Source organism: Rhinolophus sinicus, linkage group LG03 (assembly GCF_036562045.2).
Source record: "Rhinolophus sinicus isolate RSC01 linkage group LG03, ASM3656204v1, whole genome shotgun sequence".
Taxonomy (NCBI): domain Eukaryota; kingdom Metazoa; phylum Chordata; class Mammalia; order Chiroptera; family Rhinolophidae; genus Rhinolophus; species Rhinolophus sinicus.
Window position 1 is genome coordinate 112,742,257 of NC_133753.1, and position 27,999 is coordinate 112,770,255.

General features: G+C 40.8%; 1 protein-coding gene across 6 annotated transcripts in view; it reads right to left on the reverse strand.

The window, feature by feature from the left end:
- GRAMD2B (GRAM domain containing 2B) overlaps positions 1-27,999 on the reverse strand; it is a 110,043-nt gene that overhangs the window by 6,865 nt on the left and 75,179 nt on the right. For 3 of the 6 annotated variants that reach the window (XM_019732385.2, XM_074328548.1, XM_019732383.2), the window contains exons 2-13: positions 19,181-19,300; positions 18,288-18,330; positions 15,921-16,032; positions 13,770-13,836; positions 12,699-12,802; positions 9,228-9,323; positions 6,282-6,353; positions 6,102-6,182; positions 3,561-3,672; positions 2,897-3,019; positions 2,218-2,305; positions 1,229-1,333 (exon numbers count right to left, since the gene is read on the reverse strand). In XM_019732385.2, coding sequence (XP_019587944.2) covers positions 1,229-1,333; positions 2,218-2,305; positions 2,897-3,019; positions 3,561-3,672; positions 6,102-6,182; positions 6,282-6,353; positions 9,228-9,323; positions 12,699-12,802; positions 13,770-13,836; positions 15,921-16,032; positions 18,288-18,330; positions 19,181-19,286 — 1,109 coding nt within the window. In that variant the 5' untranslated portion in view covers positions 19,287-19,300. The remainder of the gene's footprint in view (positions 1-1,228; positions 1,334-2,217; positions 2,306-2,896; positions 3,020-3,560; positions 3,673-6,101; positions 6,183-6,281; positions 6,354-9,227; positions 9,324-12,698; positions 12,803-13,769; positions 13,837-15,920; positions 16,033-18,287; positions 18,331-19,180; positions 19,301-27,999) is intronic. The other 3 variants (XM_019732382.2, XM_019732380.2, XM_019732384.2) reach the window with 1 other exon arrangement.

Genomic DNA, 27,999 nt, shown 5'->3' on the forward strand with positions numbered 1-27,999 from the left:
CTACTGCATCAGAAACACTAGGGATGGGCCCTGTAACCTGTTTTAACAAGCCCTCCAGACGATTCTGAAACTCGCTGAAAAACAGTGCGATCTAGTTCTAGGCTGTTTCTCACAGCCAAGCAGCCTGGGAAGCCTATGGTCTTTGTAGTCATATATACCTGCGTTTGAATCCTGATTCTATTACAGCCACTAAGACATTGAGCTAATTACGTCTGTGAGTCTCAGTTACCTCATCTGTAAAATGGGAATAAGAGCTATAAGGTTATGGTAAAGACAGAGTGAGAGAAAACTCTATTTGTGCATGTATGTATCCATTCTAATAGATTGTCTAGCACATGGTACATATGCTCTGTAAAGGAATCTCTCTGCTTTCAAAAGTTGGGCTAAAAGTATGCTTGCTAACATGGGATAATTTATTTTACTAGGTAGTGTGTCAGAATCCTCATGTAAATGGGTTAAAAGGAAAGAGCTTATGTCTGAATAGGTTTAATTAGGTCAGGTATGCAAAAATTACTGTGATGGAAAATCTTCACAGCCACATTCAACTAATTACTAGTCAGATGGATTTTTATAGTGGTCAAGAGTTTTGTAAATAAATGAGCTAATGTAAAGAGTTATGGATGATGAAATGTGCTGAGTTACTTGCATTGCTTCTTTCCTATGAATGTCTTGAATCACTGCCATGTTACTAAGATAAACTTTTATATTTCAATAAATGGGCCAAGATCCCAACTGAGTTTAGGCTAATAGATCAAGATAAAGATAATGTAAAAGTAGGTATGTTTCTTGCCTCCTCACTGGCAACAATATAGCAACTCAAGAAGTGCACAGTTAGGTCTTTCATTTCTAGGACCCTCCCACCTTTTTACTTCCCATATACCCGGGTGCCAAAAAAATGTATACAAGTGGACACTTTGGTCAATGTTGCTCAATCAGTAGTGGGCCGTAATCAGCAGTGTCTGGATGCTGATGGTGACCACTTCGAGCATCGCTAGTAATTACAGAAGTCAAACGTGACTTGTATTCATCTTTTGTTATTGGTCTATATTGAGTATTACAATTTTAATACAGTTTTTTCCTTTCTTAAAATGTGTATACATGTTTTTTTGGCATGCTCTGTATACACTTAACAAAATACCTCATACAGAATGTATCCTCAATATTTGCTAAGCTCAGGTTGAACATTATACTAATCGGGATAGCAAGCAGATGGAGAGAGATATCTTACTCAGTACGATGGGTGTCCACAATGGAAGTTAGTGACCCCAGCTGCTCCTCCAGAGTATTAATTCTGTATCTCATGTAGAAGGTCGAGATGATTAGTACACAGACACTGGAAAGAGATTAAAGAGAAAGCTCAGTGGTTAATGACCAGGACCTGATGTGCATTAAATAAACTCCGAGCCAACGTACGTACAAGGCAAGGGATTTTCCACAATAACTTGGCCAAAGAGACTTTAAAAAGACCTTTTTTTCAATAGGCTGATGCTTGTCACAAAACTGGAAGGGGACTTAAAATCCTTTAGCCCAAGTGCCTCAATTTCCACTGAGTTCTAATGGCATTTCTCAGGCCATGACCAAGGAGGATTAACAACCCAGTGCTCTCCCTTCCACACCAGAGAGGCCCAGCCAGTGGGTGCCCAGGCTGGTTCTCTGGTGACTCACAAATTCCCTGCTTTCACTGGAAACCAAACCGGGCACATCCTCCGTGGTTGTGAGGAACAGCCTAGAACTGGGTCAGGCTATTTTCAGAAGAACAACTGCTTACAGACTGGAAGCTGAGGGGGATGTTAAAAACGTCAATGCCTAAGTTTTCAATAAAGGGGATGACATTTGAAAGTTGTTTTGGCCTCTGCCAGAGAACATGGGATGGATGGAAAAATCAACAACACGGATGCTTCCTAACTCACAGAACAATTTCTCAACTAATAGCATCCACTGAGAACTTACTCCTCTGCTGGAGTTGGCACAGTCATTTTGCTTTTCCTTCCTCCCTTCTCACTATTTAAATGAGAAGGGGGAAGAATGTGAAAATGGGACCTAAGCCTAAAGGAAAAAAAGGGGGTGAAGTAGATAGGAGACAAAAATTGTTGAAGAAAAGATTTGGGTCACATTAGCGACAACTGAGATTAATAATGGTGCATGGCAACGTGAAGAGATTATTCCTTTGGAGAACTGAATCACTTTAAGTCACTGAGAGTAAATTCATTTACTTACATAATTGCATAGAATATAAGAATTTGGTGGAGAGTTGGACATTTCTGAGACTTTACTTTGTGTAAGATTCCAACGGTTTCTGACTGACCTGTTGGATGGAAAACAAAAAGTGACAGTTTAAAAATACCAACACACCACCTTCACCCAGCAATATCCCTATTGGGGAAGAGGTACTGGAAAGAGATAATTATTTGCAGAAATCAAAGAAAATACTAACTGAAGCCTTCCAGGTGTCATTTTAACCAGTAGTTACAATTCTTTCAAACACAGTTCATTCAATACATTTATTGGGAGCCTTCTCTGTGTCAAGCACTGTGTTGGAGTGAATGGTGAGATACCATCCTTGTTCCCGTACTAATACAACTGGTAACTGGTTATTAGACTACTTAGTAAATAAGAAATAGTACAATAATTTTAGTTTTAACAGCAATTTTTGAATCACAATCTCGAAGTATTCAGAATAATGAAGGGACCTCCATGAAGGCTGTTCACCTTTGTATCACCCATATGTAAAAAAAAGGAGTGGGTAATGTTTATTGAATGCATAAATGAATTATTATGCAACGACCTACAACAGGAAGGGTGGGGAGGGAATATGCAAGGCAGTCATAAAATGAAACATGAGGGCCCTTTAAAAGTTACAAGCTGGTGCCGCCCCCTCCAATAATCCCTTCATTACCATGTGTAGGGAGACTTTTGGCTTTTCCTTCAGGCACTCTGTTCACATGGGCATCTGCCCTAGTTGGTTTTGCTTCTCCCCTGGAGACATTCAGAACTGTCTGGGACTCCGTCACATGGAAATCTATCGAGCCAAAAGGAGGCTGGGTAAATTTTCTCCTCATAACATTTAAAAACGTATGATCAACCACAAAAGCAAATCAATCTCATAACATGCGTAACGACCAAAAACATAAATGGATGGTCTCATGAGTTGGTTGAGTGGTTGGGGATTGAAATCCAATGATCAAGCAAATAAGTAATAAAATGATATAAAGACAGTCTGTCCTTCTACTGACTCATGGGGATGATTCAGCTATAACAATTAATAATATTATTGAGAGAAGAGGTAAGAAAACATGTTTCTCTCTTTCAACCAACCCAATATTATGTCGATTTAAGAGACATTTATTAAATGTGTATAAATGGAAAGGGATTTTTACCACGTAGGTGATTCCATTTTCTGGAACTTTCAAGCTACCCTTTCCACATATTCCCTTTCCAATTGTTAATTAGGATGACAAGTGTTTTTGGAGTTTTGTTTTGTTTTGTTTGTTTTTAAGGGGTGGGATAAAGATGTTTTATGGAAAATTAAATTTTTGTCAAGACAAAAAAATTTCCCAGACCTCTGGAGTTCTCGGATTCGGGAGTCTGAGAACCAGAACTGCTGTATCCTTCCATCTCTTGCCTTCTTTGCTGAACCACTCCATCCAGATCTGAGAATTCATCGTTGAAATCCTGAAGGGAAATAATGAAATGAAGAGAGGCCAATTTCCCTTTATTAAATAGGCAGGCCTTCACTTAGGCCTGACCTTTAAAATACGGAAAAGAAGGAAAGATTACTCCACACTACTGGGATTTTCCCAACAAATCACTGAGTATCTGGTTACTGAAACTGAGATTTTTCTGGGCAGTTAGAATTCTATCAACAAAGAGTGGCCAACTTGTTGGAAACAACAAAAGTCTAGAAAAAAACAACAGGAAGGCTGATGATTGAAAAGCTCCCAGGGTAAAGCTGCGGAAGTCTCAATTAGCATGTTGTAAAATGAGAAAAAGTGACTGAAATAGACATGTATAAGAGAAAAAAGTAGAGAGTTCTAGATGCATGTTTGTAAATAGGGACACAGAGAAAGGTATTCTCTGATGATCGTTTTAAAAAAGGTATTGGAAACACAAAAGGAAAAAGGACTTTAACAAATGAGATCCTGAAGGTTTTAGCTTGTTTTCTTCCCTCAACTACATCAAAACAGGGTCAGTGATGTTACATTTAAATTACAGAAGGATGACAGAGGAGTGAGGAGCAAGGAAAAAAAAGCAGGGATGTTTTACTTTGTACCCCACTCATTCCCTCAAAGTGCTTAAGAACTAAAAGTGCTTAAGAGGTGTCATTAAAATATCCTGGCAAGGTACAAGTAGGCTGAGCTTGTCACAATTTAGTTAGCTGTCAAATGAAGAAGAGACTCATGAGCAAATTACCAACCTTTCACCTCAATCTAGCTGTCTTTTGGTCATTTCCATAATCATTTCAATTTCATGGAAGAATTTACAGGGGAAGGAAAATGGAACAAATTCAAGTCTTTTCCATTTACTAATTATCTATTGAATGACTATCATGTATCAAGCAGGATGCAAAGCTCCTTACACTAACACGACTGCCCGTAACCTTCACAGCCACGTGGAGAGGTTGGCATTTTAATAGATGAAGAAACTGAGTCAGAGCAGTTCAAGAGCTTGTCTGATGGCATAGCTCAGCTGGGTGGAACCCAGATTTGAAACCAGGATTGGTGGATTCCAAATCATATGTGTTTAATTCTATTTTGCACTGCTTCCCACTATTTAAAAAAGGTTTTTTAAAAGGCTTTTATAAAGATTTTTTTTTAAAGGTAGATATAATTCACATAACACAAAATTCACCATTAAATGGATAATTCAGTTATTTTTAGAATATTCCCAATGTTGTGCTACCATCACCACTATCTTATTTTGGACCATTTCCATCACCCCCCAAAAAGGAACCTTTTACCCACTAGCAGTCACTCCCAATTTCTCCCTCCCCCACATCCCTTGGCAGCCACTAATTTACTTTCTGGCCCTATGGATTTGCCTATTGGGATATTTTGTATAAATGGAATCATATAATATTGTGGCTTTTGTGTTCTGTCTTCTTTCACTGAGCATAATGTTTTCAAGGTTCGTCCATGTTGTAGTGTATGACAGTAATTCTTCATTCCTTTTTATGCAAATAATATTCCACTGTGTGGCTAGATTATGTTTAATTTATCCATTCATCAGCTGATGGGCATTAGGGTGATTTCTACTTTTTGGCTGTTAATAAATAATGCAGCTATGAACATTCTTGTCCAAGTTTTTGTGTGACTAGGTTTCTAATCCCACTACTTTTTTAACAAGAAAAAGACTTGTAGATGTTGAAACCATGGGCTCATACCACTTCACCAATGGTATTTTAACATTTAACAATATTCAAGTTGGGCATAATCATTTGAATCATATGGCTAGGACTCTCCCAGGCCAACTTGTACTTCAGAGTACAACTCTTGTACAAATGGGAGGGGTGGGGGAGCTACTTTCCACTGGAGATTTTCTTCTACAGTCAACAAAGTCTAAAGGAATCAAAGAATCTCTACCTTTCATGAGGGCACTATAGCTTTCCTTTTTTACAGTTATTTCTAGGTATTCCACATCTTCTCCACTAAGCTGTCAAGCCGTTGAAGACAAGAACTGGTTTTGATTTTTCCTGGTGTCCTTACAGTGTACTCTAGCCTGGTGCCTTGAACATAGAAGACATTCATGGATCTTTGGGATGAATTGTGCCCTACCCCAGAGAGAGTGGTGAATCCCCCTAAGACAAACTGACAAGCAAACGCAGCAAGACTTTAGGAATACCTTCCGTGACCAGTAACTCGCCAAGACAGCCCACTATCATGTTTCTTTTCCTTTGCAGGACAACCCTTCAATCGCTGGAAACAAGTTTATGACCTCCTGTGGTTCTCCTTTTCTTCAGAACAGAAATGCCCTGTTTCTTTGACTCTGCCTCAGATATTATGGTCCCAAGTTCCTCTTGCACGCTGGTCACGGTGTAAGGGGAAGTGTACCTGTGGGACATATTCCCTTTCTTTTCTGTTTACACAGTGACGTGGGCAACTCACCAGAGGGAGAGATGAAGGGCGGTCTGCCCGAAGACTGTTTTCAAGAGAAGACGGGTTGGGACTGTTACCAACACTTGTATTCTGAAAATATGGAAACAAAATGAAACACCGGATTAACTATGAAACTGTAAGAAACACAGAAGAGAGACAGCAGCGGAGGCTCAGCGATGTTGTACTCACATCTAAGTGCCCACACACAGATTTTAGGAGTTTGTAAGTTGAATCTCTGGAGAGTAAGGACACAAATATGTACTGAAAAAAGAAAACAGAGTAATTAATAACAGATACTGCCTGATGAGAAGGGAGAATTTAGAGTTCTAAAATTTATTTGAATATATTTCTTTTAAATGATGTCGACCGTTGTCTGGTCTGTATTCTCATTCTGCTCATCCACGCATTCAGTTTTTATTCCATTCCTGGAATAAAGCAAATATATTCCCCACAACAGCAACAAACCCCCCAAACCCAATTTAAGTAATAAATAAATGTAGAGCAAAATGAAGGTTTCCATACTCTGAAAATAGTGCCCCAAATAAGCACAGGCAGGGAAAGGCCTGGACATTAGAAAAAGGAGTGATATTTGCTAGGTCTTCTTTAAAGTCACTGTCCCCTTTTTAAAGGTATTTAACGATTCTTGAGGGTCTGCTTTCTCTGCTCTGACCTAGATTTCTATTGAAAATTTCCCAGTGGCTCTAATAGGCTCACTCTTTTTCAAGCCACTTCCAGATACTTCCTTGGACAAATATGGAGATTTTTGTAGTGGATGGTTATAAGTAAGTTATGGGAAAGAATTAAATCAGAGCTAGACAAGTGACATAAGGAAAAATGATTTTACTATAAACAGTATGTTGCGAAAATATAACAACTCACTCTTTCTCCATCTATTTGAACCAAAGAATCTTTTCAAACTCTCTTTCCAAAGTCTGTGATTACCCCTATTGCCCATGAGAGAATTTGATGTAATTTTCAAGCAAGCATTGTATTCTTAAGTAGTTAATATTATGGGTTCTGGCATTAGACCCAGTTGCAAATTTTTGTTCTGACATTTACTAAGCAGGTGACACTGGGCAAATTGCTTACTTAATAATCTCTTACACCTTCAGTTTTCTTAACAGTATCTACTACCTCTTATACGGTGGTAATATGGAATAATGTGAAAACATCATGAAAGTATTTAGCATATGCCTGGCGAGACATACTTGATGCTTATTAGCCACTAGTTTTTCAAAAATAGATATTAACATATGAAATATGGTGAATGTTTAAATAAAAAAATTATTACAATAAAAGACACACTGTATTAATCCCCCTCAAAATATTCTCTCCCCCACCCCCCACCCCCAGCTTCGAACACACTTATCCCATTGTTCTTGCCACTTTCTGAAGCAGTTCTGGAAGTCCTCTTCCGTTGAGTGTCTTTAGTTGCGCTGTTGTGGTTGTCTCGATGTCCTGAATCGATTCAAAACGTTCACCATTCATGGTCATTTTGACTTTGGGGAAGAGCCAGAAGTTGCACGATGCCAGATCTGGTGAAATAAGGTGGATGAGGACACACCGCAATGTTTTTATTTGACAGAAATTTCTGAACCAGAAGCGATGTGTGACACGAAGCCTTTCGTTGTGATCACAAAATATGGTGAATGCTGCTGCCAAGTGCCATCTAACAGAAAGGCAAGGATCTTCAATATGGGAAGCGGCACATCAAACCTTAGTAAGAGTGTGTGGTACGTTTCAACTTGTTTGGTGTAATCACTTGGGTGTGAGCTACGGTTGAGAGAAGATGTGTTTTAAATCATCCTACATCATGACAATGCTCTGTGTCACACATTGCTGTGGTATATGACAATTTCTGTCAAATAACATTATGGTGTGTCTTCATCTGCCTTATTCACCAGACCTGGGCCTGGCACCATGTGACTTCTGGTTCTTCCCCAAAGTCAAAATGATTCAGGACATCAAGGCAGCCAGGACATTGCAACTAAAGACACGAAAGAGGACCTCCAGAACTGCTTCAGAGAGTGGCAAGAACGATGGGATAAATGTGTTCAAAGTGAGGGGGAGTATTTTGAGGGAGATTAATGGCAGTGTGTCTTTTACTGTAATAATTCTTTTTATTTAATCATTCACTGTATTGTTTGATCACACCTCGTATATAGCTTCTTTTATCTTTCCATCTCCCTCTTTCTCTCTTCAAGGTATCCAGTATGGTTAGAAATGGAATGTGGCTTTCATGCTTTCATAGAAGTAGGAGGTAAAATATTAAAAGATAAGTTCAAGTAAAATGAGTAACCAAAATATTCTCCCTCTCTCTTCCCAAACTGAAATAAACACCACTCTCAGTGCAAATATTTCTGGTTGCATGTCTGAGATAGCCTAATAGTCAACAACAGCTTAAAAATTTCTGTATACAACTACTGTGTTTCCCCGAAAATAAGACCTAACTGGAAAATAAGGCCTAGCATGATTTTTCAGGATGACATCCCCTGAACATCAGCCCTAATGCGTCTCTTGGAGCAAAAATTAATACAAGACCCAGTTTTATTTTCAGAGGGGGGGAAACACGGTATGAGGGATAGTTAAGGCAACCTGGAAGCAAAGAGCAGCTAGGAACTGGTTCCGAAGCTGCACTTGCACAGCAAGCACAACTTTTATGTATCTGAGATGGTTTTGGAGAGGTACCAACTGAGGTGATGGGGAGAGTAACCACCCCAACCCCAGGGACTCCTTAATATCACTTCGCCTCACCCTGTCAACAAGGTGGTGATGGTTGTTGTTTTAAATATTATTATTAAAGAAACTGAACATACCAGTTTAGCCTGACCTAACAGACGTGAGGGAAAGGGAAGTTGGGAGAGAATTTTATATATTTGACCTTGGTCAAGCAAGTATAATTAAGTCAGCAGGAAATTCAAAATTGGCAACAATTATATTGGAATAAATCATCTTGTGAGGGGAAACACTACACGAATGTCTAAAAAAGTTAGGATTGTTTACATTAGCCTTACAGCCTATTTCCCGATTCCCCGTCGGAGATGATATTTGTGGTTCAGGGTCTTGGTCCTTGGCAAGAGGCCCCCTAAGCGAGAGCAGGGCAAAACAGGTACCTTTTCTCTGCTGGGTACTCACCCTGTCTGTGACTGTGGCTATAATCAGGGCATTTGGCACCAGAAGGGCAGTTTTGGTTTTCTTTATTAGGGTTACTGAGAAAGCTGGAATGGAGATCTGAAACAGAATCACTGCGTTAACACACTGGTTAGGGCTTCACAAAACAGCACTGCAAATCATCATGTTAAAGGAAAAATATGCATCAATAATAAAGAAATCAAACTCAGCAGCAGGCTCTCCGGGACCCATGAAGAACAGTAGAATCTTAAAGAGCAGCAGTGGTGTGTCACTGAGCTCCTTACGCTGGTGTTTACAAAACCAGAGGATAAATCGGGATCATCAATTCTACTGAAGAGCTTGGTGGGAACAGAATGCAAACTTTACATTCATGTTGAAGATATACCCAAGGCTCTACAGAAGTTACATGCTTGTAGTCATCCACTTTGGGCTAATCTCCAGGTACCCGACTCTCCTCTGTTCAGCACATGTGGGTGGGAAAATGCTGAAAAGCACTGATGTCAGAACCATTACTGCACAGAAAGTCTGGGACGTGAATTCTCAGCTCAGTTCTATTTCTATATGACCTACTCAACCATATCAGCTAGCCTTTCTAGGCCTCAGTTTCCTGATTTGTAAAGTGGAGACAATCTTTCCTAATTCCCAGGGTTTTCTGTGTTTTAATGAGATAATATATGGAAAATGCCTAGCACTCAATAACAGTGTTATTCATTTCCTCATTTGTCTCATATGAAGAGGATAGGTGAAATAAAAGAACTCTTAAGTTCTTTACTGGTTCAAACAAGAAAGAAGAACAACTATTATTATCTACGTATATACCAGATGAGAATGTCATTTAATTATGACAATTCTATAAAGCAGAGGAAGAGATAAGGACACTTGTTTAGAGCATTATATGCTTAAGGTCATAAATATAATAAGTTACAAAGGTGGAATTTGTACCAATCTGATCTAAAATGGGGTTTCTTTTTCATACAATGTGCTATGGGCATATATTAGATGCACAAAGAATAGCACATGTCCCTGATACTTTTAGAACCCATTCAACCAGGTTTGGTCTTAAAGAACAATGGATCACATCACTTTGAGCTCTGAAAACAGGGCCACACACAGCCATGGTAAAAAATAAAATGACCTGAATCCCTCCATAGGTTCACTCACTTGAGAACATATTTTGTAAAAATACAGCATATATTTGGAAAGAGTATGGCCAGTGGAGTAGCCTTATGTTAGTACTGCTAGCTTGAAGGAAGAAAAATGAGCTTTTAATTTTGAATATTTGCATTCCTATTAAGGTTTATGTGATGGAATTATGCTACTGCCCCTCAAAGTTCCAGAAAGGAAGACTATGAAAGAATGAGAGCTACCCACACAATTCTGAAGTGTGGGAGATGATTCAGAAGTTAAAAATTGGGATAGCTTTGGAAAAAAAAGAATTTAAGATCTACCAAGGTAGATAATATAAAAATGAGTGTAATTTTGTTTCTGAGCAGCAACACATATACACAGTGAAAAGGGGCTATAAATTTGGGATCTTTTTCATAATCTAAGGCATGGAACATTTTTAAGAAAGAGTTTTCAATCAATTGCTTTATGAGTATAAAATGACAACTAGATAACTTTGAGAAATAAAGCAGAAGTCACCTTTCAGTTTGAGCCCAAATGGAAAATGATACATGCATTTAATTTTACTAGCATCTGAAAGTACCAGTGGGGTCACCAAAAGGTACTGATTAAATTAAGGCTAACTTTATTAATATTTTTCCAGGGTAGGGTGCTTAGAAATTCCCCATTCTAGAGAAAATTTGTTTGGTTGCCTTTAGTTCCTATTGGATCATGTTGGGCCAAAGGCTGCTGGCAATGAGGAAATTCTGCCACAGAGATGAAGCCTCAGTCCCCTTGAAACCATCCTTAGAGGGGAAGAAATGTACAAGCCACTACCGCGGTTCTTAATTGTCCACTGCTGCTAATTTTCAATCTGTTGCCTCTTAGGTTAAATATAGCAAAAGCAACCCCAGTGTGTTATGTTATGTCTTTAAAAAATCAGGGTCATTTCCTTTTACCTTGTTTTGGTCAGCTCTCTCTCAGGTAGAAGTGGGATTCTGAAACCATTGCTAGAATCTTATTAGCTTGAAACTGTACCTTTTGGCTTTGTGAATCCCCCCATGCCTTAACAAAGAACAATTCTTTGTTTACTAATGTCTTCAAACCCTGCTGCTTCTGTCAGGGGTGCTGGTTCTCTCTGAATTCCTGAGAATTATCTTTATCACATTGAACTGGAGCTCAGTGCTTTCCAATCCCCTTTCCCACTCCATGAACAAATTCTTATAATCCAGAAATCTAGAAATATGGTGGAATACTGCTTAACGTTGCTTTGCATTTTACAGACAATACTGTGACTCAAAATCTGTTTCCATACCTAACTATATAATAAAGGAACAATATAAAAATAATATGCTTGACCTAAAAATAGTATACTAGGCTGCTGACTCAATACCAACAAAATAAAGAATTTCCATTTTATTTGTTAAATGGTCTTTAGACGATTGCCAGTGGCTTAAGGGAGAATATTTAAATAAAACATACCCACCACTGAAAACAAAAAGAATTTTTAATCAGCTACTTCATGAATATAAAAGCTGCTTACTCATAATCATGAGTCAGAATGCTTGAAAACTCAACTGAGGTCACGCAAACCTAAGAAGGTGTTTCTCTGACTCCTTACGCTGGTGGCCTGACTGAACTGTGATGTGACAGCACAACTCAAGGGAAAAGAATGTCAGTGGGATGGAATTATCTTTCCCTTCTATGCCATAGTCCCAAGGTCCTTGTTTCAGAAGGCGGTACCTTGGGAAAATTGCCAATTCCTTCAGGCTATTCTCCTTATTGGCTCAGGGTGTCATGGGTCTCTGCTCCCCCACGTCTGTATTTAATGAGAATGAAAAGATGTCAGCCAATGTCCACTGGGGATTGTGGGTATATGACTCTCCCAGACTGGGCTTTAAATGCTCCAATTCCTGCTCATTTGTGTTGGGGATGATATAAAGTGAGCTCTAATAAGTAATTTATTTATAGGCCTGTTTTTCTAGATGTTTCTGATGGTGACTGGTTTGAACACAGTACAAAAACTAATATTTCTTTAAAAAATTGTTGTAGGTTTAATGTACATCTTTGAAACTAATTATTGTACTAACTATTTTCATATGAATAACTCAAGAGTTGTCCGGTGACATCTGGGTAAAAAGGATTTAGGGCAGGGTTGTAGGAGAGAGATACAGAAATGATTGAGATGGTATTTAGGGAAAAAGGGAAGTTAGTGTCATCTACAGGCATTTAGAACCTGAATATTTAGAACTACCATAAAGGCAATTTGTTATAAGGGTATAATAATGATACAAATATTTATAAATATTGCTACATTTAAAACAATATTCACAATATATAATAAAGTGCTTTTTAAAAAATTATACCAACCTTAGTGTCTTTTCCAAAGACTTTGGAATAAAAACAAATCCAGTTTTCTGATACAAACAGCTTCCCCTGGTATAATATCTCTTTTTGTAGAGCGCAGGTAAAACCTGGGAAAATATATAACATCATTCAGAATTTACATTTAAAATGAAAATTCTGTATATATGTATGTTGGTGACTCAGACATTGGCAGAGATAATACACTCACATACTCAAAAGACCCATCACCTCTTTTTCTGTCATCTTTAGTGGAATAAAAGTATGGAGACAGGAGTTTGTTTTTTTCATTTATAGTCTTAACAGACTTTAGTATAAAAATCAAAATGGAAAGGCAAGTCTAACATTGCAAATGAGAGTTCAAGAATGGTGTTTCAAAAGTCTATTTATTATAGGAGGGTGTGTCACCCTCGTGCTAATGTTTGCACTCCTCCCTGGGTTTCCTTCCCTAGGATGGTCACTAATAACTCCTTTGGAAATAGATGGCCTGACTGGGGGAAGAGCATGTGACCCACACCTTCCTGATTGGAGGTTACGGCTGGAATCCAGCATCCTGCCATAACAGTGTTTATTGAGAGACGCTAGAATGGAACCCTGGGCCCCTAATGAGCCACAGTGGAGCACAGCAGGTGCTTAACTGGCGTGCTGGCAACCTGTTTACGTGTGAGCATCTCACCCTGCCTTGTGCAGCTATGAACACAGGTCTGTCCACCTATATCTGTGTTTCCTGTTGGACTTCTTTTCGTGGCATCTCTTGCTTCAGGCTTCTGGTCCTAACTCTCAGGACCGTCCAAACAATACACCTTAGCAGTGAATATGGTAAGTGAGGCTATCATTCTAGAATCATCTTGGATCGAGTCCATATCATATAGAGAGAGTCAGTTTCCCATTCTACTCTGTTATCTTACATGGTATTTGGTGAGAGCTGATTGAAGCTGGCATTATTGTTATGTCATGACTTTCAGAAACCTATCCCACTTGGTGATTTAGTCCCTGGACCTGCTTTCTTCCTCCCCCCAAACCAACGAGCACCTTTTCAAATATGTAGCTTAAAAAGTCAAATAGGTGAGAACTTACTTTCCCTCAGGGGTTCCTCAGTTGGGACATCAAGAAACAGCTTGTGAAACTGCCTATTTGCCTTGAACTGCAGTGAGAACAAAACAGAGATGTCACCGCTCTCAGTTTGTTTGTGTGAAGCATCACAAATTTTAACTTCAATTTAAATTACATGCCACATTTTCCCTCACTTAATATAGTATCTTCAGGAATTCCCTCTGTCTGTTCTTACAGTCTCCCACGGGGGATGGCAAGGCAGAAAGGTTTCATTTCCCAATAAGATTAGTGACCTGGTTGGATGTATATCTGTAGTCACGATCCATATGATGTTCAGCCTTCTGCTGAGGTGGCGAGACCAGGGTGTCCCGATAAGAAATGAGATGACATGCTAAGGAGTCTAACCAGGGCAGGTATTCATGCCAGGGCACTAGAGATACAAGTGAGGACTCTCAAGACAGTGGTTATGACCTTTATAATCAGGTAAACCTGCGTTTAAGTCACGGCTATCCCTCTTCCTTGGTATGTGATTGTGGCCTAGTCGCTTAACCTCTCTGGGCATGTTTCCTCTCCCGTGCCGGAGCGCAAAAACAGCACCTGCTTGAGTGGCACACCGTGAGGCTTCCATGGGACATACAGCTAAAGGACATGCTACCTGGTATCAGTACTAATGCTACTGTTGTGAAGGCAGTTCCTTAGCCAATGTCAGGGGCAGACGTCTGTCAAGACAAGCAGGATTTCTCTCCAGGGTGGCAGGACATCCAAGAGTCTGAAATGCGGCAGTCACTTCATTTGCAAGGCATCTGTTTCTCTGTGTGACAACACTGTACAGACCGTACTTTACAGTTTGTAAAATGCTCTCACACACACCACCTCCACGATAACCTAGGAACTGACGTCCACAGCTCAGGACACTGAGCCTCAGGGATCCTGAGTGGCTTAACTGGCACCACAAAGCTGCTAGTAATAGGTAGAGCGAGGTCCTTCTTATCCCACTCTGCCTGATAGGATGCTTTTGGTGAAAAAGTCTCAAGAGCAGAATGAGAGATACCACAAGTAGGACCTTGATTATCCAAACTAGGCGTGGTCTCAGTGGTGAAAATGGCCCTAATATTGCTGTAAAGAGCTTCAGACAGATGATAGATGGTTCCTCGCAGTCGGCGATTTTACAGATAAACATATAAAGTTGGTTACCTCACGCTGCTTCCCAGGAGTACATTTGCATCCAGAAAGTTACCTGGATTAAAGCTAGGTGTTCTATGAGGGCTTTGCTGAGATTTTGTTGTCAGTGGGTACTGTGAGCATTGGTTGCACAATTGACTTAAAAATATCCTGGGCCACCGTCTCCTCAAAAATGTCAAGGTAATAAGATTAAAAAAAAAAAAGGTAGTGGGACTGATTGAAATTAAAAGCAATATGGCAAATAAATGCAACACCTACGAGGCATTTAGACTGGATGTTGGGGGAAACAAATAACCTTTGTAAAGGACATTCACTACTGTACTGGGATAAAGGTGGAAATCTGAAAATGGATTTTATATTAATAATCTATTTTTACATTTACTTAAATTTCTTGGGTGTGCCAACAGTGTTTTGTAATAGCTCTTAAGAGACACATATTCAAGTATTTAGAGAAGAAGTGTCAAAAAACCCCCAAGTCAGTACGTCCCACTCTAAGACGCAGAACTGGGCTTTGTTACCGATCTGGGTATATCTCAGAGCAGAAGCAAAATACTTTCTGAAGAATCGTGACCCTGTTCCCAGGTTTACCTCCTGTGTACATTTGGGTGGCCTTCTCTTCACTCAGGTGCCTTACTGGACTCTCATTTTAATGCAAGGATGTCACAGCTCTCCTGGGCTTGGCTAATTAGTAGACAATCACATGACTTCGTGCTCATCACTACTGGGGCTGCCTCCGGGCACTTGTCAGAGTTAGCGGTCACAGCGCGTGGAACTCACTACCCCTCACTATGTGTTGAAAAGGTCAGTTGTCAAATATAATATTGATGAACAATTGACTGAAGGAACTGCAGCCTGTCCTTTTCTTAGATTGTCTACGCTCTCTGCCTATGTTAGTCGTGACAGCAGGAAGCTGCCTCCTTGGCTCCTTCCTTCCCATTGGCTTTAACGCTCCTGTCACCCTCTGAGACAATACACATCTGATTCCCAAATTACCTGGCTGGAAGACGAAGACTTTTTCCTTTCAGTCTTAGAGTCATTTTTGCTTTCTGTTTTACATTCGTTCTTGTCACTTGCTAAAGAGACACCATCAAAACTGGATTTTGACCTGAGGAAAGAAAATCTGGGGAGTCTAACAGAATGAATTTTTCATGCTACTCGTTCATTTTAATGATAATAAATCTTGAGTATTATACCATCTCACAAGGAAATCTGGCATTCGTTTTGCTCTTCCAGACGTCAATCATCACTCATAATCCTCTAAGGGCATTTACATAGCACATGCTGTGGGAGGCTAGGATGACGTCGGCAGGCTGTCATCGCAAACTACAGAAATGGTGACTTACAGAAGGCAGAAATAACAATCTAGTTGTGAAAATAGTTACATCACTTCAAAAGTATTTTAATCAGTATAAGGAGGACAGCAGGCAAATTATTAAACAAAATTGCAGCTATTGTTCAATCAAAGAATATGTTTATTTCAGAATTCTATTACTATTTAGCTAGTGTTAACTGAGTGGGGCATTGTGTTACATGCCTTGGGGCACACAAGACAGTCTTTATCCTTAAGGAGCCTGTGCACATAAAACATCTGAGTCTTATCACAAGAAAAAAAAAATTTTGTAGCTACATATGGGGATGGACGTTAACTAGACTTATTGTGGTATTTCTCAATGTAGACACGTATTGAATCATTCAGTGGTACACCTGAAAGTAATATAATGTTATATCTATATCAATTATACCTCAATAAAAAAGTGAAAATAAAAACAAAACAAAATTTCTTAGAAAGGCAGTACATGATTTAGCACCAAAGCAATACATATCACAGGCGTTAGGAGGAGGTACGGAGACAGTACGTCTAACAGGAGGAGAGAGGAGACCAATAGAATAATGTGCCTGACAGGACGAGCAGGAATTGCGTACGAGGAGAAATGAGACAAAACCTCCCAGAGTGAGAAAACAGCAGAAGTGAAATCAGGCTCAAAGAGGACCTGTCAGTCTTCCTTTGTTCTCTCAAGGGCAGAGGTCAGGACCCCAGGATTCCTTTCTAAGGTGATTCTAGTACTGGCTCTCCATTTTAGTAGACTTGTGAATTTGCACATACGATAGTATCTTCAACCCTACAGCTCGACACAATCATTTCAAAGTGGAATGCATGTATGATGTTTAGAAGTGTATGTACGAACAAGTTTTATGATACGACTGTGTAGAATTTTTTGTTCTTTATTGGAAAATGGCACATGAAATCCATGATTTCACAATATGATTCCTTAGAAGGAGGCTCAGTTAAAAAAATGTGATCCAAAGCTGATTTAAGAAGAATCTTAAGCAATTAGGGTGGTATATGGGTGTGACTGAGGGACAGGAATGACTGAAGTTAGAGAGACATTAGGCGCTTTTCTCAGCTGTGAAAAGATGGACTGTGTGATGTCCTAGGTCCCTTCCAGCCCCAACAGTTCGAGTCTGTGATGCTCAAACCACTGGTAAAATATGTCTCCGAATTTCAAGGTACATTGATTTGCATTCAGGTACCGGCCACTGAACCTATTCACAGATATAAATTTCTTTAGAATTCCACGGATTTTTTTGGTTTAAATTATTAGTAAACATTTGTACTCTACTTGAAAGTAAAAGAATTTTTTTAAATGACAAATCACCCATTATTTATACTATCCAATAATTTGAATTTATCAACTCTACTGATTCAAATAAATAAATGTTAATGGAATTGTCAAGGCAATGATCAGACCTTTGAAGAACTACAGTCTGGAAGCAAATGTGACAAGTAGGGCATCTGTACCCTTGATAACTTCAAACGCACAAGCAGAAGGGAATCGTCTGCACAGCACTGGCCATGGTGGTTGGCGGGGAGGGGTGCATATTTTCATAGTATTGATTTCTTTGGGTCTTCTCAACCGTGTTCTCACTTCCCACGAGTGACTATGAGCAAGACCAGAAGCCCAGTGCAAAATGAAAATATGGGGCCCCTTCTTCAAAAATTAAGAATTTCCAGACAGCGACAGAGGAACATTAAACTAAGTGCTGGGCTCTTTGAAACTACATGGGTCATACGCCCTATAAAGTTTAACGAGCAGGCCCTGATGATGAGTGGGGAAGTTGGAGTAGAACCAACAGCATTTTAAAAGTGCCTGCTGTAGCCACTCAGCAGTGGTGAAAGATACAAGAAACAACATGCTTTGTGCCTTTACAGAGGGACTCATCTGGTGAGTGACATAGGATGCTGTGACAGGAAACAACCAGCAAAAACAAGGTTAAAAGTGAGATGTCAAAACAGGCATGCAGAAAAGGTGAAGAGAGAACTGGGAGCAAGAAAAACCTGGGGGAAGAGTGAAGACTTACGCTTGATCCTGCATGAAGTATAGATTTGGAGAGAAGGTGTGGACTGGATAGCCAGGAGGGAAGGGAAAGCAGGAGTTACTGGATCACCCTTTAGCAGCCGCCAGAAGATGCAGAAGGTAGCAGTTCTGACAGTTCTCACAACAGGGAGGAGAGCAATCATTTCTCCACTCCTACAGACCGATGCCCATATGACCCGTACTTGACCACTGGGTTAGACACTCTCTTTCAAGGACTAAAAAGCCACTCTGAAGCTCCTACTTCTTCCTTCCGTGTGGAAGAAAGCACATAATTGGTGCCTCTAAGAGTGATGGGGACCACAGATCAATATCTCAAAACTGCCTGTCTCCTCACAGCCCCACAACCAAACCATGGTCACAACACCAGCCCCAGGAAATGGGTGGCCTTCCCCAGACGTGCACACCCTGCCGGGGAGCCCAGACGGGGTTCCCCTCCGCTCTTTTTTGTGGCAGCCAGGAAAGAGACAGCAGGTGTGCACACCCAGAGGCAGAGCAGACATTCCAACCTGGGCGGGCCTTGTGAGGAAGGAACCTGGCCAGCCTTTCCAGGTGCTTTATACATCTAAGCTGGAGAGAGGACACCTGGCTCCATCAGTTAGCAAAATCAGTGCTTTATGAGAGGGACAGACATTTTGCAGAAGGCTGGGGCAGGAAAGAGAAAAAGATGCTATTAGGAAGAGATGAGTGAGGAAGGCAAGTGTCAGTGCCTGGATTTCAAGGAAAAACACCCCACTTCTTTCTCAGGGGTGTCATTTGCCTACAGTAGAGCCTCATTCTTTTAACAACCATCATAAAACTAGAAACGACAGCTCCTCCCAGGAACCCCTCCTCCCCCAAAAGGCAAAAAGAACAGAGAAAGGCTACGTGAGGACTGACCGTAGGCAGATGAGTTTCTTCGGGTCTGGAGACTCAGCCTCACTGGACAGGGTCGGGGACTGGGCAGTTGGCGACTTGCAGACCTTCTTCTTCTCCTCCACACCATTCTCAGCCTCTGAGCTGGAGAAAAGAGAAAAACGCTTCACCTTAGCCATCCAGAGGTGGGTGGACAGAAAAACAATGAAGTCACCTCTCTTTCTGGAGAGTGGAATGATCTTCAGTCCCCACCAACAGGCTGAGGTCAACTTGGACAGCTGTGCCCTTCCCGAATCTCCATTCTAACCCCCCTCGGCTGGCTTCAGCAGGTACACTTCCGACTTTGTGGGGACTTGCTGCTCCCAGGTCTGCGCCCCGTGGGCTCTGCTCTGCCCTGCCCAGGCAGTGGAGTGGCAGATCACCTGGAGGCTGGGAGGGCCCCTGCGCACACTCACTTGCGTGCTTCCAGCCAGGTGTGAGCCTTCCTGCTGGGAACACCCCCCCCCCCAGCCTTTGTTTGCACTTCTCTTATGTCACTTATCACCTTTTGTTGTAGTTACCTGGGTCCCACTTTGGGTTGCTGTTATTTTAACCAAGCGCCTCTCTATGCAAGTTATTGTCTGTCTGTACAACCACCCAGGCGAGGTAGGAATTATTACCCCCAGTTTACAGACGCGGAATCTGAGGCTCTCGGTACTAAATACCTTGCCCAAATTTGCAGAATTAGCATCTGTCCGAGTTGGGATTCAAACTCAGGTCTGTCTTCTATGAGGCCTTTGTGTACACGTGTTTTTTTCCCCTCTCTCTCTCTCTCTCTCTCTCTCCCTCCCTCCCTCCCCTCCCATCCCCTTGCATCCATCCACCCCCCCCCCCCAAACACCTATCTATCCATTTAGCCCCCTTATTAGCTCTTCAGTGCTACTACTTGGCACGGGGGGGTAGGAATCTTATTCCTTTTTGTATGGACCACAGCCTCTAGGATAGTGCTGGTGTACAATCATGATCAGAAGGCTTTTGGAAAACTGGGTCTGACCTTGGTAAAGAGGAAAGAGAGGGGAAAGTAAGTCCAGAGGGTCTCACACTGAACCACTATGCATGGAGGTTGACCAGTGTGATGGGCACAGCAGTGAGTTGCCTCAGCCTCGGGCACAGAGGAAACCATTTCCAATGTGGGAAGGAGGTAAGGGAGAGTACAGGTGTTATACATGGCTCAGGCCCTCCTCAGTCAGCCTGCACAGCAAAGCCACAAAACAGACTTCTGAGAATGTGAGAACTGCATGGTGGCTGAGCATAGAGGAAGACATATTAACAGAGCATTGCTATGACAGTTTAGCTAATTTTAGTCCCAATTTACCACCCCTTTAATATCTTTCCCTGCAAATTAACAGCACTGGCAGGAGATGTTACTGGTTAGTGTAAGCGTCTTGGTTGCGGACGTACCACTTTTCACAGCACAGCACATGAAAATTCCAGCCCACATGAGGAGTCCGATCGTGGTGTCCAGATCAACACTAAGTCTCTCTGACAAGGCTCTCATTCTGTAGTGAGCATTTCTCGTTTCCTAAGTAGGTAAAACTCTGAAGACCAAGGCCTGACCCTCTACCTTCTTCAGATCTCCTCAGAGTCCTCGGAGAACTTATGTACCACAAAAGTGTTCAGACTGTAACCAAATGGCATTATGTGACAAAAGATACACAAAAAGCCTTGAAATAGCAGTAGGAAGGCGCCACTTGGGTTTCAAAGAGAGGATTTTATTTAAATTGAGCATCAAGTTTAATTTATGGACTCAAAGAATTTTAGAACTGTTAAGGGGCCTTCAGCATATCTACCTTGTCTGTCTACTCCACAAGACACACACAGAACTCCTGTTCTTCAAAAGCATCAGGCAGAAAACCACTGAGAGTCCCTCTTGAAGTAGGGAGATGAAGTGTGTGTGGAACTTCAGTAATCCATCTCAGCATTCATTCAAATATTTACTGCATTTTAGGCAGGGTCTGAGAGCCCGGGCTGTCCTGTAAGCACCCTCGTGTGCTTAGAAAGAGCCACTCCTGCTAGGAAGCACTCAGACAGAGGTGCCCCCAGTGTGGATGTAACCCCACTGATACATGGCCTGGCAGAGATAAGGTGCCCCCTGTTTTGGGCAGAAACAGCCCAGCACCAAGGTGCAAGGAAGAAAAGCTCGACAGCATTTCAGCCCCTCCTTGCCTTCTGCCCCTTGCCAGTCAGGCGCTTTTGTGCAGTGCAGGGTGCTAAGTGCCTTCACCGACCCACCATGCATGGTGGTCCTGATTCAGGGCCCCCCCCTTAGCACTAAAAAGATACAGTGCACACCTCTGTATCAAGCCACCCAAGCAATGTCTCTTAATGACAGAACACATACGTAGGTCTGCTCAAGTTAAACAGGCTTCTTTCTAGATGGTCTCCACCCCACTTTTCCTAACCTTGCACTTGGTCTCCTGCACTGGTTCTCTCCTTGAAGGGCCTCCGGTGGGGGGCAGGGTAGGGGCACGTGCTCCCCAGAGCAGGAGTCTCAGCTCCTCCACTGCTGGCTTTGTAACGCACTAGGCCCCTCATCGATTAATGCCTTGTGCTGTTAACCTTTTCTCCCAAATGGCTTATTCATCCAACTACTACTTACACTAAACTCCTTAAAAGCGGGGAACTTCGGGTTTTTTCCCACTGCTCTAGCTCAGCAGCATTTTGCTCACAGAAATCATTTATATGTGTCGACTGATGTGGGATTAATTCTGCAGTGTCTCAAAGAGAAAGTGAAATTCACCGGCCAATTCAAGTTTAGGTTTTTGTTTACTTAAAGATGCTACGGAAACTCAAGCCCATTAATTCCTACCACAGGAGAGATTCTTCCACAAGCGTCCCTTACCAGAGGTTTTGTCAGCAGCCATTGAAATTGTAGGCTCCAAACAGCAGAGATCGCCTATCTTTGAGTGAGCAGAGTGTAGGAGGGGAAATGGAATGCTTCCTCAAGACCTCTCAGGAACTGGACAGTTCCTGACAGTGAAGCGCACAAGGGAGTTGAAATAACAGGTCTCATTTAAATCATGAAAAAAAGGGAAACTTTTTTTATTTTTATTTTTTAAAGCAGACAAGGCCCCTTCAGGGACATTAACTAAAAGAGTCAACAACAACAATAAAAACCAATTAAATACCCCCCTCTAAAAAAAAGTAATCTTCCTCTTTCAATCAATGTTTATAGGAAGAATCCCAGCTGACAGGGCAGGATGCTCAGAGCTGGGCAAGAGAGAGAGGTAGGTGAGGGACAATTGAAAGCATCCATAGAAGCAGCAGAAGACGCTGAGGACAACTTTTACTTGGCCATGGCAGGTAATAACCTGCCTCTTCGCCCATCTGCAGCCCAATTTCAGCAGCAGTTATGGCCCTGAAAGCTTTTTAGTAGGAATTTCAGAGCAGTGAGATACATGCCATACTCAGACCAACCAAGCCTGACTTCACCTACTAGGAGAGAGCATTTTTATTACCGGCTATGACGTGCTAGTTTCAGTAAGACACTGCCACACACTGTTACACAACCTACAAATAAAAAACAGGTTGGACAATCCCTATCAACAGTCCAATATTTATCAATTCCCAGACCTCAGTAGTTGGGTAACTTGATTCGGATTTCCGATGTATTCAGAATTAGAATTCTTATACGGGGTCAAGTATTCCTCCCAGAGAGAGTCTCTGTGAGTTTAAGGGCAACTCGGCACTCAATTCTCCTGTCACTCAGTGTCCCAGACCCCTGTCTCTCTTGCTGAGAAAGTGTCCTATTCAGGCATCGTCACATACAAGTCCAGGTAAGAAGCTACTGGGCAGAATGATGCTAAGTTGCATCTCAAGTAAATGAAAACAAATGTCTCAATGAGGTTCAGTCCAGGAAGCTGTGTTCCTTTCTAATTGCAGTGACAAGACCCTGTGTTTGAGTCTGCTTTCAAGCTAAATTAGTTTGAGGTAAGACATAAAAAAATGTCACCAAACTCCCTTCGGGTAGTATGGGGGAAGGTAGGTTTATATTCATTACAATTAAAAAAAGAAAATCCCTGATCACCATTTCCTAAAACCACAGTCTTGACCAGTAGTCGTTTAAAAGTGACTTGAAGATAGGGTATGTGTCACCAGAGGCTCTCCATAGGACAGAATCTGGGAAACGGGACTGTCGTGATTCAGGCCAGGTCTGTGGAAGTAGAGCGTTGCCGAAACCCTGTACTGAAAACTGGGCTGCACGTGAACTCGCTGACCTGGGGACGCACGGACCCTTGTTTTTGGTGTGCCATCTGCTTCGTGGCTCCATGGCTGGCAGGCATGGGCGGCAGTACTTGGGAAGCAAAGAGATGGGCTACAAGGACAGTGGAGGGTTCTGGGGACTGCTGGTCAGCAGCCATGGTACAAATGGACATCACAGTCACCAAGAAAAGGAAGCAGAATGGGGCGCGGAAGGTATAGGAGTTGTTGATGGAGACCAGGATCTCCCCAAACCCTCTTATTGTGTTTCCTTGAAAATAAGACCTAGCCGGACCATCAGCTCTAATGCACCTTTTGGAGCAAAAATTAATTTAAGACCTGGTCTTATTTTACTATAATATAAGACCCAGTCTTTATAATATAATATAATATAACATAACATAACATAACATAACATAACATAACATAACATAACAGAACATAATATAATATAATATAATATAATATAATATAATACCCGGTCTTATTTTAAGACTGGGTCTTATGTAATATAAGACCAGGTCTTATATTAATTTTTGCTCCAGAAGACGCATTAGAGCTGATTGGCTAGGTGTTATTTTCGGGGAAACATGGTAGCTTCTCCAATTGCAGAATCTCCCAAACTAGATTTTAAGTCAGGGAGAGCAGTTCTTTATAATTCTGATATAGTATATTTATGTCTAGAAACTTTAAATTTTGTTTCTTTATCTGTCTGCACATATATGTCTGAATAGGTACTAGAAGCACAAATACACAATTCAAAAGTTACAAATGGCAAAACCAATCTCCTTTCTATCCCTGTTTCATGGGGGGTCCCCGTTTCTCTCCAGAGGTACCACCTGTTGTTCCCAGCTCCTGTGTATCCTTCTAGGAAAAATCTGTACATATGAGTATGTGTATTTTTAAAGCACAAATGATAGCATGCTATTCTATACCTTGGGTTTTTTTTTTTTTTCCTTTTAAACTTGTTATATTGTGGGACTCTTTCCCTTCCAGTACATGCAGTTTCCTCATTCTTTTTAATGACTGTATAGAGTTTCACTGTAATGGGTGAATTATAATTTAACCAGTTCCTTATTGATGGGCATTTACATGGGTTTCAGTCTCATTACATATACAACAACACTGCAACAAATGTCCTTATTTATTTATTATGTGTGTAAATATAGCCATAGGATAATTTCCTGGGACTGCAACTGCTGTGTCAAAATGTACATAATTTTAAATGTTATAGTTATTGCTAAATTGCCCTCAGCAGTGTTTATGACTGACGCCCAAAATATAAAGCAGGGTGTCACTACTAAGGTATTAAACTTAAAAAAAAAAATTCAAAGTGCCTAGCAGAGTACCCAGCACACAGAATAACAATTTTAATGACTAGTGTTAAACGTTTTGATCTTTGCAAATGTGAGAGGTAAAAAAAAAAAAAGTCTCATTATAGTTTTGATATTTATATTTTTCTTCTTATGAAGAAGGTTGTGTATTTTCATACATTTAAGAAATTTTTTAATTTCCTCTTTTGTGAATTAGCTATTTGTATGTCCATTTTGCCAGTGTTTCTAGTGAACTGTTGATTGATACATTTAGGGAAAACAGTTCTTATCATAATAACTACATCACTGATTCTTGGCAATATTCTACAATTGACTTTTTAAATAAATAATCTAAAACATTTAGAAAAGGTAAGTGGATATTAGGGGTTAGCATAATGTTAACATAAAATATTAATGACATATCAATTTTTTTTCCTTGGTAGGCTTACAGGCAGACAGAAAAAAAAAAAGGAATGCCAAAAACACAGTATTCTTTGGTTTCAGCAAAACCTAGAATGAAACATGACAGTTTCTATTTTAGTTCAAGACAGAGCTCAGGAGCACAAATGTTTGCCTCTCCTTCCTGAGGCCTGTTAAAATGACTGTTTATAAAATAAGCAATAATTCTGCTACAGTAATGAAGGAAACCATCCACAGACGAGTGACTCCCCAAACTTTCTGGAAAATGGAAAGTAAAACAAAGTACAATGTTAACTTATGTAGCAAAGCAGATAAGCTGTAGTTGAGAACACAGCCCTGACTGGAACATGAGGGAATAGTGCTCAGATTGTCAGAGGACAGTGAGGTGCTGTAGGGGGAGGATGTTAGAAGTTGACAAGAACATCAGCTTAAAGGTGTGCGGGTGAGAAACCTTTGACTCCCTCACCCACTCTGCCCCCAACCCCTATCCTCAGACCTAAATGGCAGGCGGTCTGGTACTTAGCTCATGTGGGGAAAATATCAGAAGTGTTGGCAATTAACTACTGAACAGCTTAGGTACAGAAAACCAGGGTACCTCATATGCAGGATGGAGGAGCCCTGGAATAAATCCCTTCTCAGCCTTCCATTTGGAATAAGGTAGTGAGTGCCCAGGCTAAGTGCCAACTCCTTAGCCATGTTCTTCCAAGGCAACTCTAGTCCCTCATTCATGTCTCCCCCGCCATCCCTCATCCTTAAATGACAACAAAGGATTACTAGACCGCTGAAGAAAATCTGAAGTCTTAAAGAGAAGAGCAAGGAAAAAGCAACCAAAAGAAAAGTAACATTCTCAGGACACTGACTTCAGAGAACAGAAGAAAACTCAAAAGACCCAAACAAGGAACAGAGAAACCCAAAAGTTTCTAATTGATGTCTCCAGAGAGAGAAGATAGGACCCATAAAACAGATCACAATATTAGAGAAAAGAAAACCTTCCTCGATTCCTCTACTCTCAGAGTCCAAATCCTTACGAGCCTACGAGGCACTTTGTGACGTGCCCTGTTCACCCCTCCTGATTTCTCTGATCCCCTTCTCTCCACGCTCCCACAAGAAAACCTGTGCACTGGCTGTTCCCTTTGCCTGGAATGCTCTGTACCCCATACAGCCACGTGGCTCTCTCCCTCTTCTCCTTTTTTACTCAAATGTCACCTTCTCAATGAGTCCTATGTACTTAACCAAAGGGTTGGAAGCTAGCAACAAGATACAGACATTCAGGAAGAGAAAAAGTGAGGGGGAAAATAAGACATGTTTAAGCTAGGCACTTCTATATCAAATGAATAGGACTTCTAAACAGGAAAGAAAAAGTATTATTAAAGAAAAAATATGATCCATGAAAGGGTGAAAGAATGGCAGAGATTACTAATTTCTTATCCTAGAAAGTAAGGAATCAAATTGATTTAAAAAGAGATTTAGGTTGATGTCTTATTCATAGAGATAAATGTATGAACATAGGAACTAGAGAGAGTGATATGCCTGTTTAATATTGGGAGTGGCTTTAATATTGGGAGAGGGAAGCAGGGAGTTTGTGTGAGTGAGTTGACTTTTATGTTCCATCAAAACAGGAAGTTGAGAGAGAAAGTTTAAAGTTAGTAGGACAGAGCAGGATGCACACATTTTTTATAAATAATGAAGTAACCACTACAACTAAAATCAGGTACAGTTAAAAGAAACTACTGGGGGGTAGATGGACAATGGGAGAGGTGGAATTGGGTTCATTATCAATGTTAAGTTTAGTTTGTCACATAAATAAAGCATAATACAGGTTGTAAGGAATATCTGCCATAAACATAGTTCTTGGGAATTCAGAAATCTCTTCTAATTGTAAAAAGCAGGATCAGGGAAGTTTTGTGAAGGGAATAAGCGACATTGTGTAGGGAGCAGACAAATGCTATGTCAGAAATACATCTGAGTACAAGAAACCAGAAGTGTAAATTATATTTCTATTTGTTCTATAAAACAGTAAAAATAAAACAATGCTTTTGGATGGGAAAAAAATCAAAACTTTTCATTTTCACATTGCAGTCCTCTGTGCCACCTCTCTACCCAAAGAAGCATTGTATTTGTGCAAAGTTTATTGTGGAAGCAGTGACATTTGAGCTGGGTACATATAGTTTGGACTGGTGGCGAGATTAAGAGAGGGTGAGAAATACAAGAAAAGGCAGAAGTGAAAACATGCAGACAAGAGTCATACGTGTGCAAGGAAATCTAGCACTTTGGTTTGCTCTGGAGTACTGAGAGTAGACAAAGGCAGAAATTAGGTTGTTGTGAAGTTTGATTCCTAAAGAGAGAGGGCTGCTTTTAGACTTCATTTGGTTGGCGTAGGGAATAACTGAAGATTTTTAAACAAAAGTAATGAAACAATGGGATATTAAGTGCCCACCTTTTCATGTGCATATATCATGAGGAGCCTGATGTGATATGTGCTTTTGGAGGATTATACTTGAATTGGTGCACAAAAATGGTGGGGGAGGGGTGTGTGTAGGCTGGATCAGATAGGGGGATGAGTAGGAAACAAGAAGCTGCATTGGAGAGATAATACAGGGATAATACCCTGTTTCCCTGAAAATAAGACCTAGCTGGACTATCAGCTCTAATGCGTCTTTTGGAGCAAAAATTAATATAAGACCTGGTCTTATTTTACTATAAATATAAGACCGGGTCTTATAATATAATGTAACATAATATAATATCGGGTCTTATGTTAATTTTTGCTCCAAAAGATACATTGGAGCTGATGGTCTGGCTAGGTCTTATTTTTGAGGAAACACGGTACCAGAAGGCGTGCAGAAAGCAAGCCATGGACAGGAATATCCA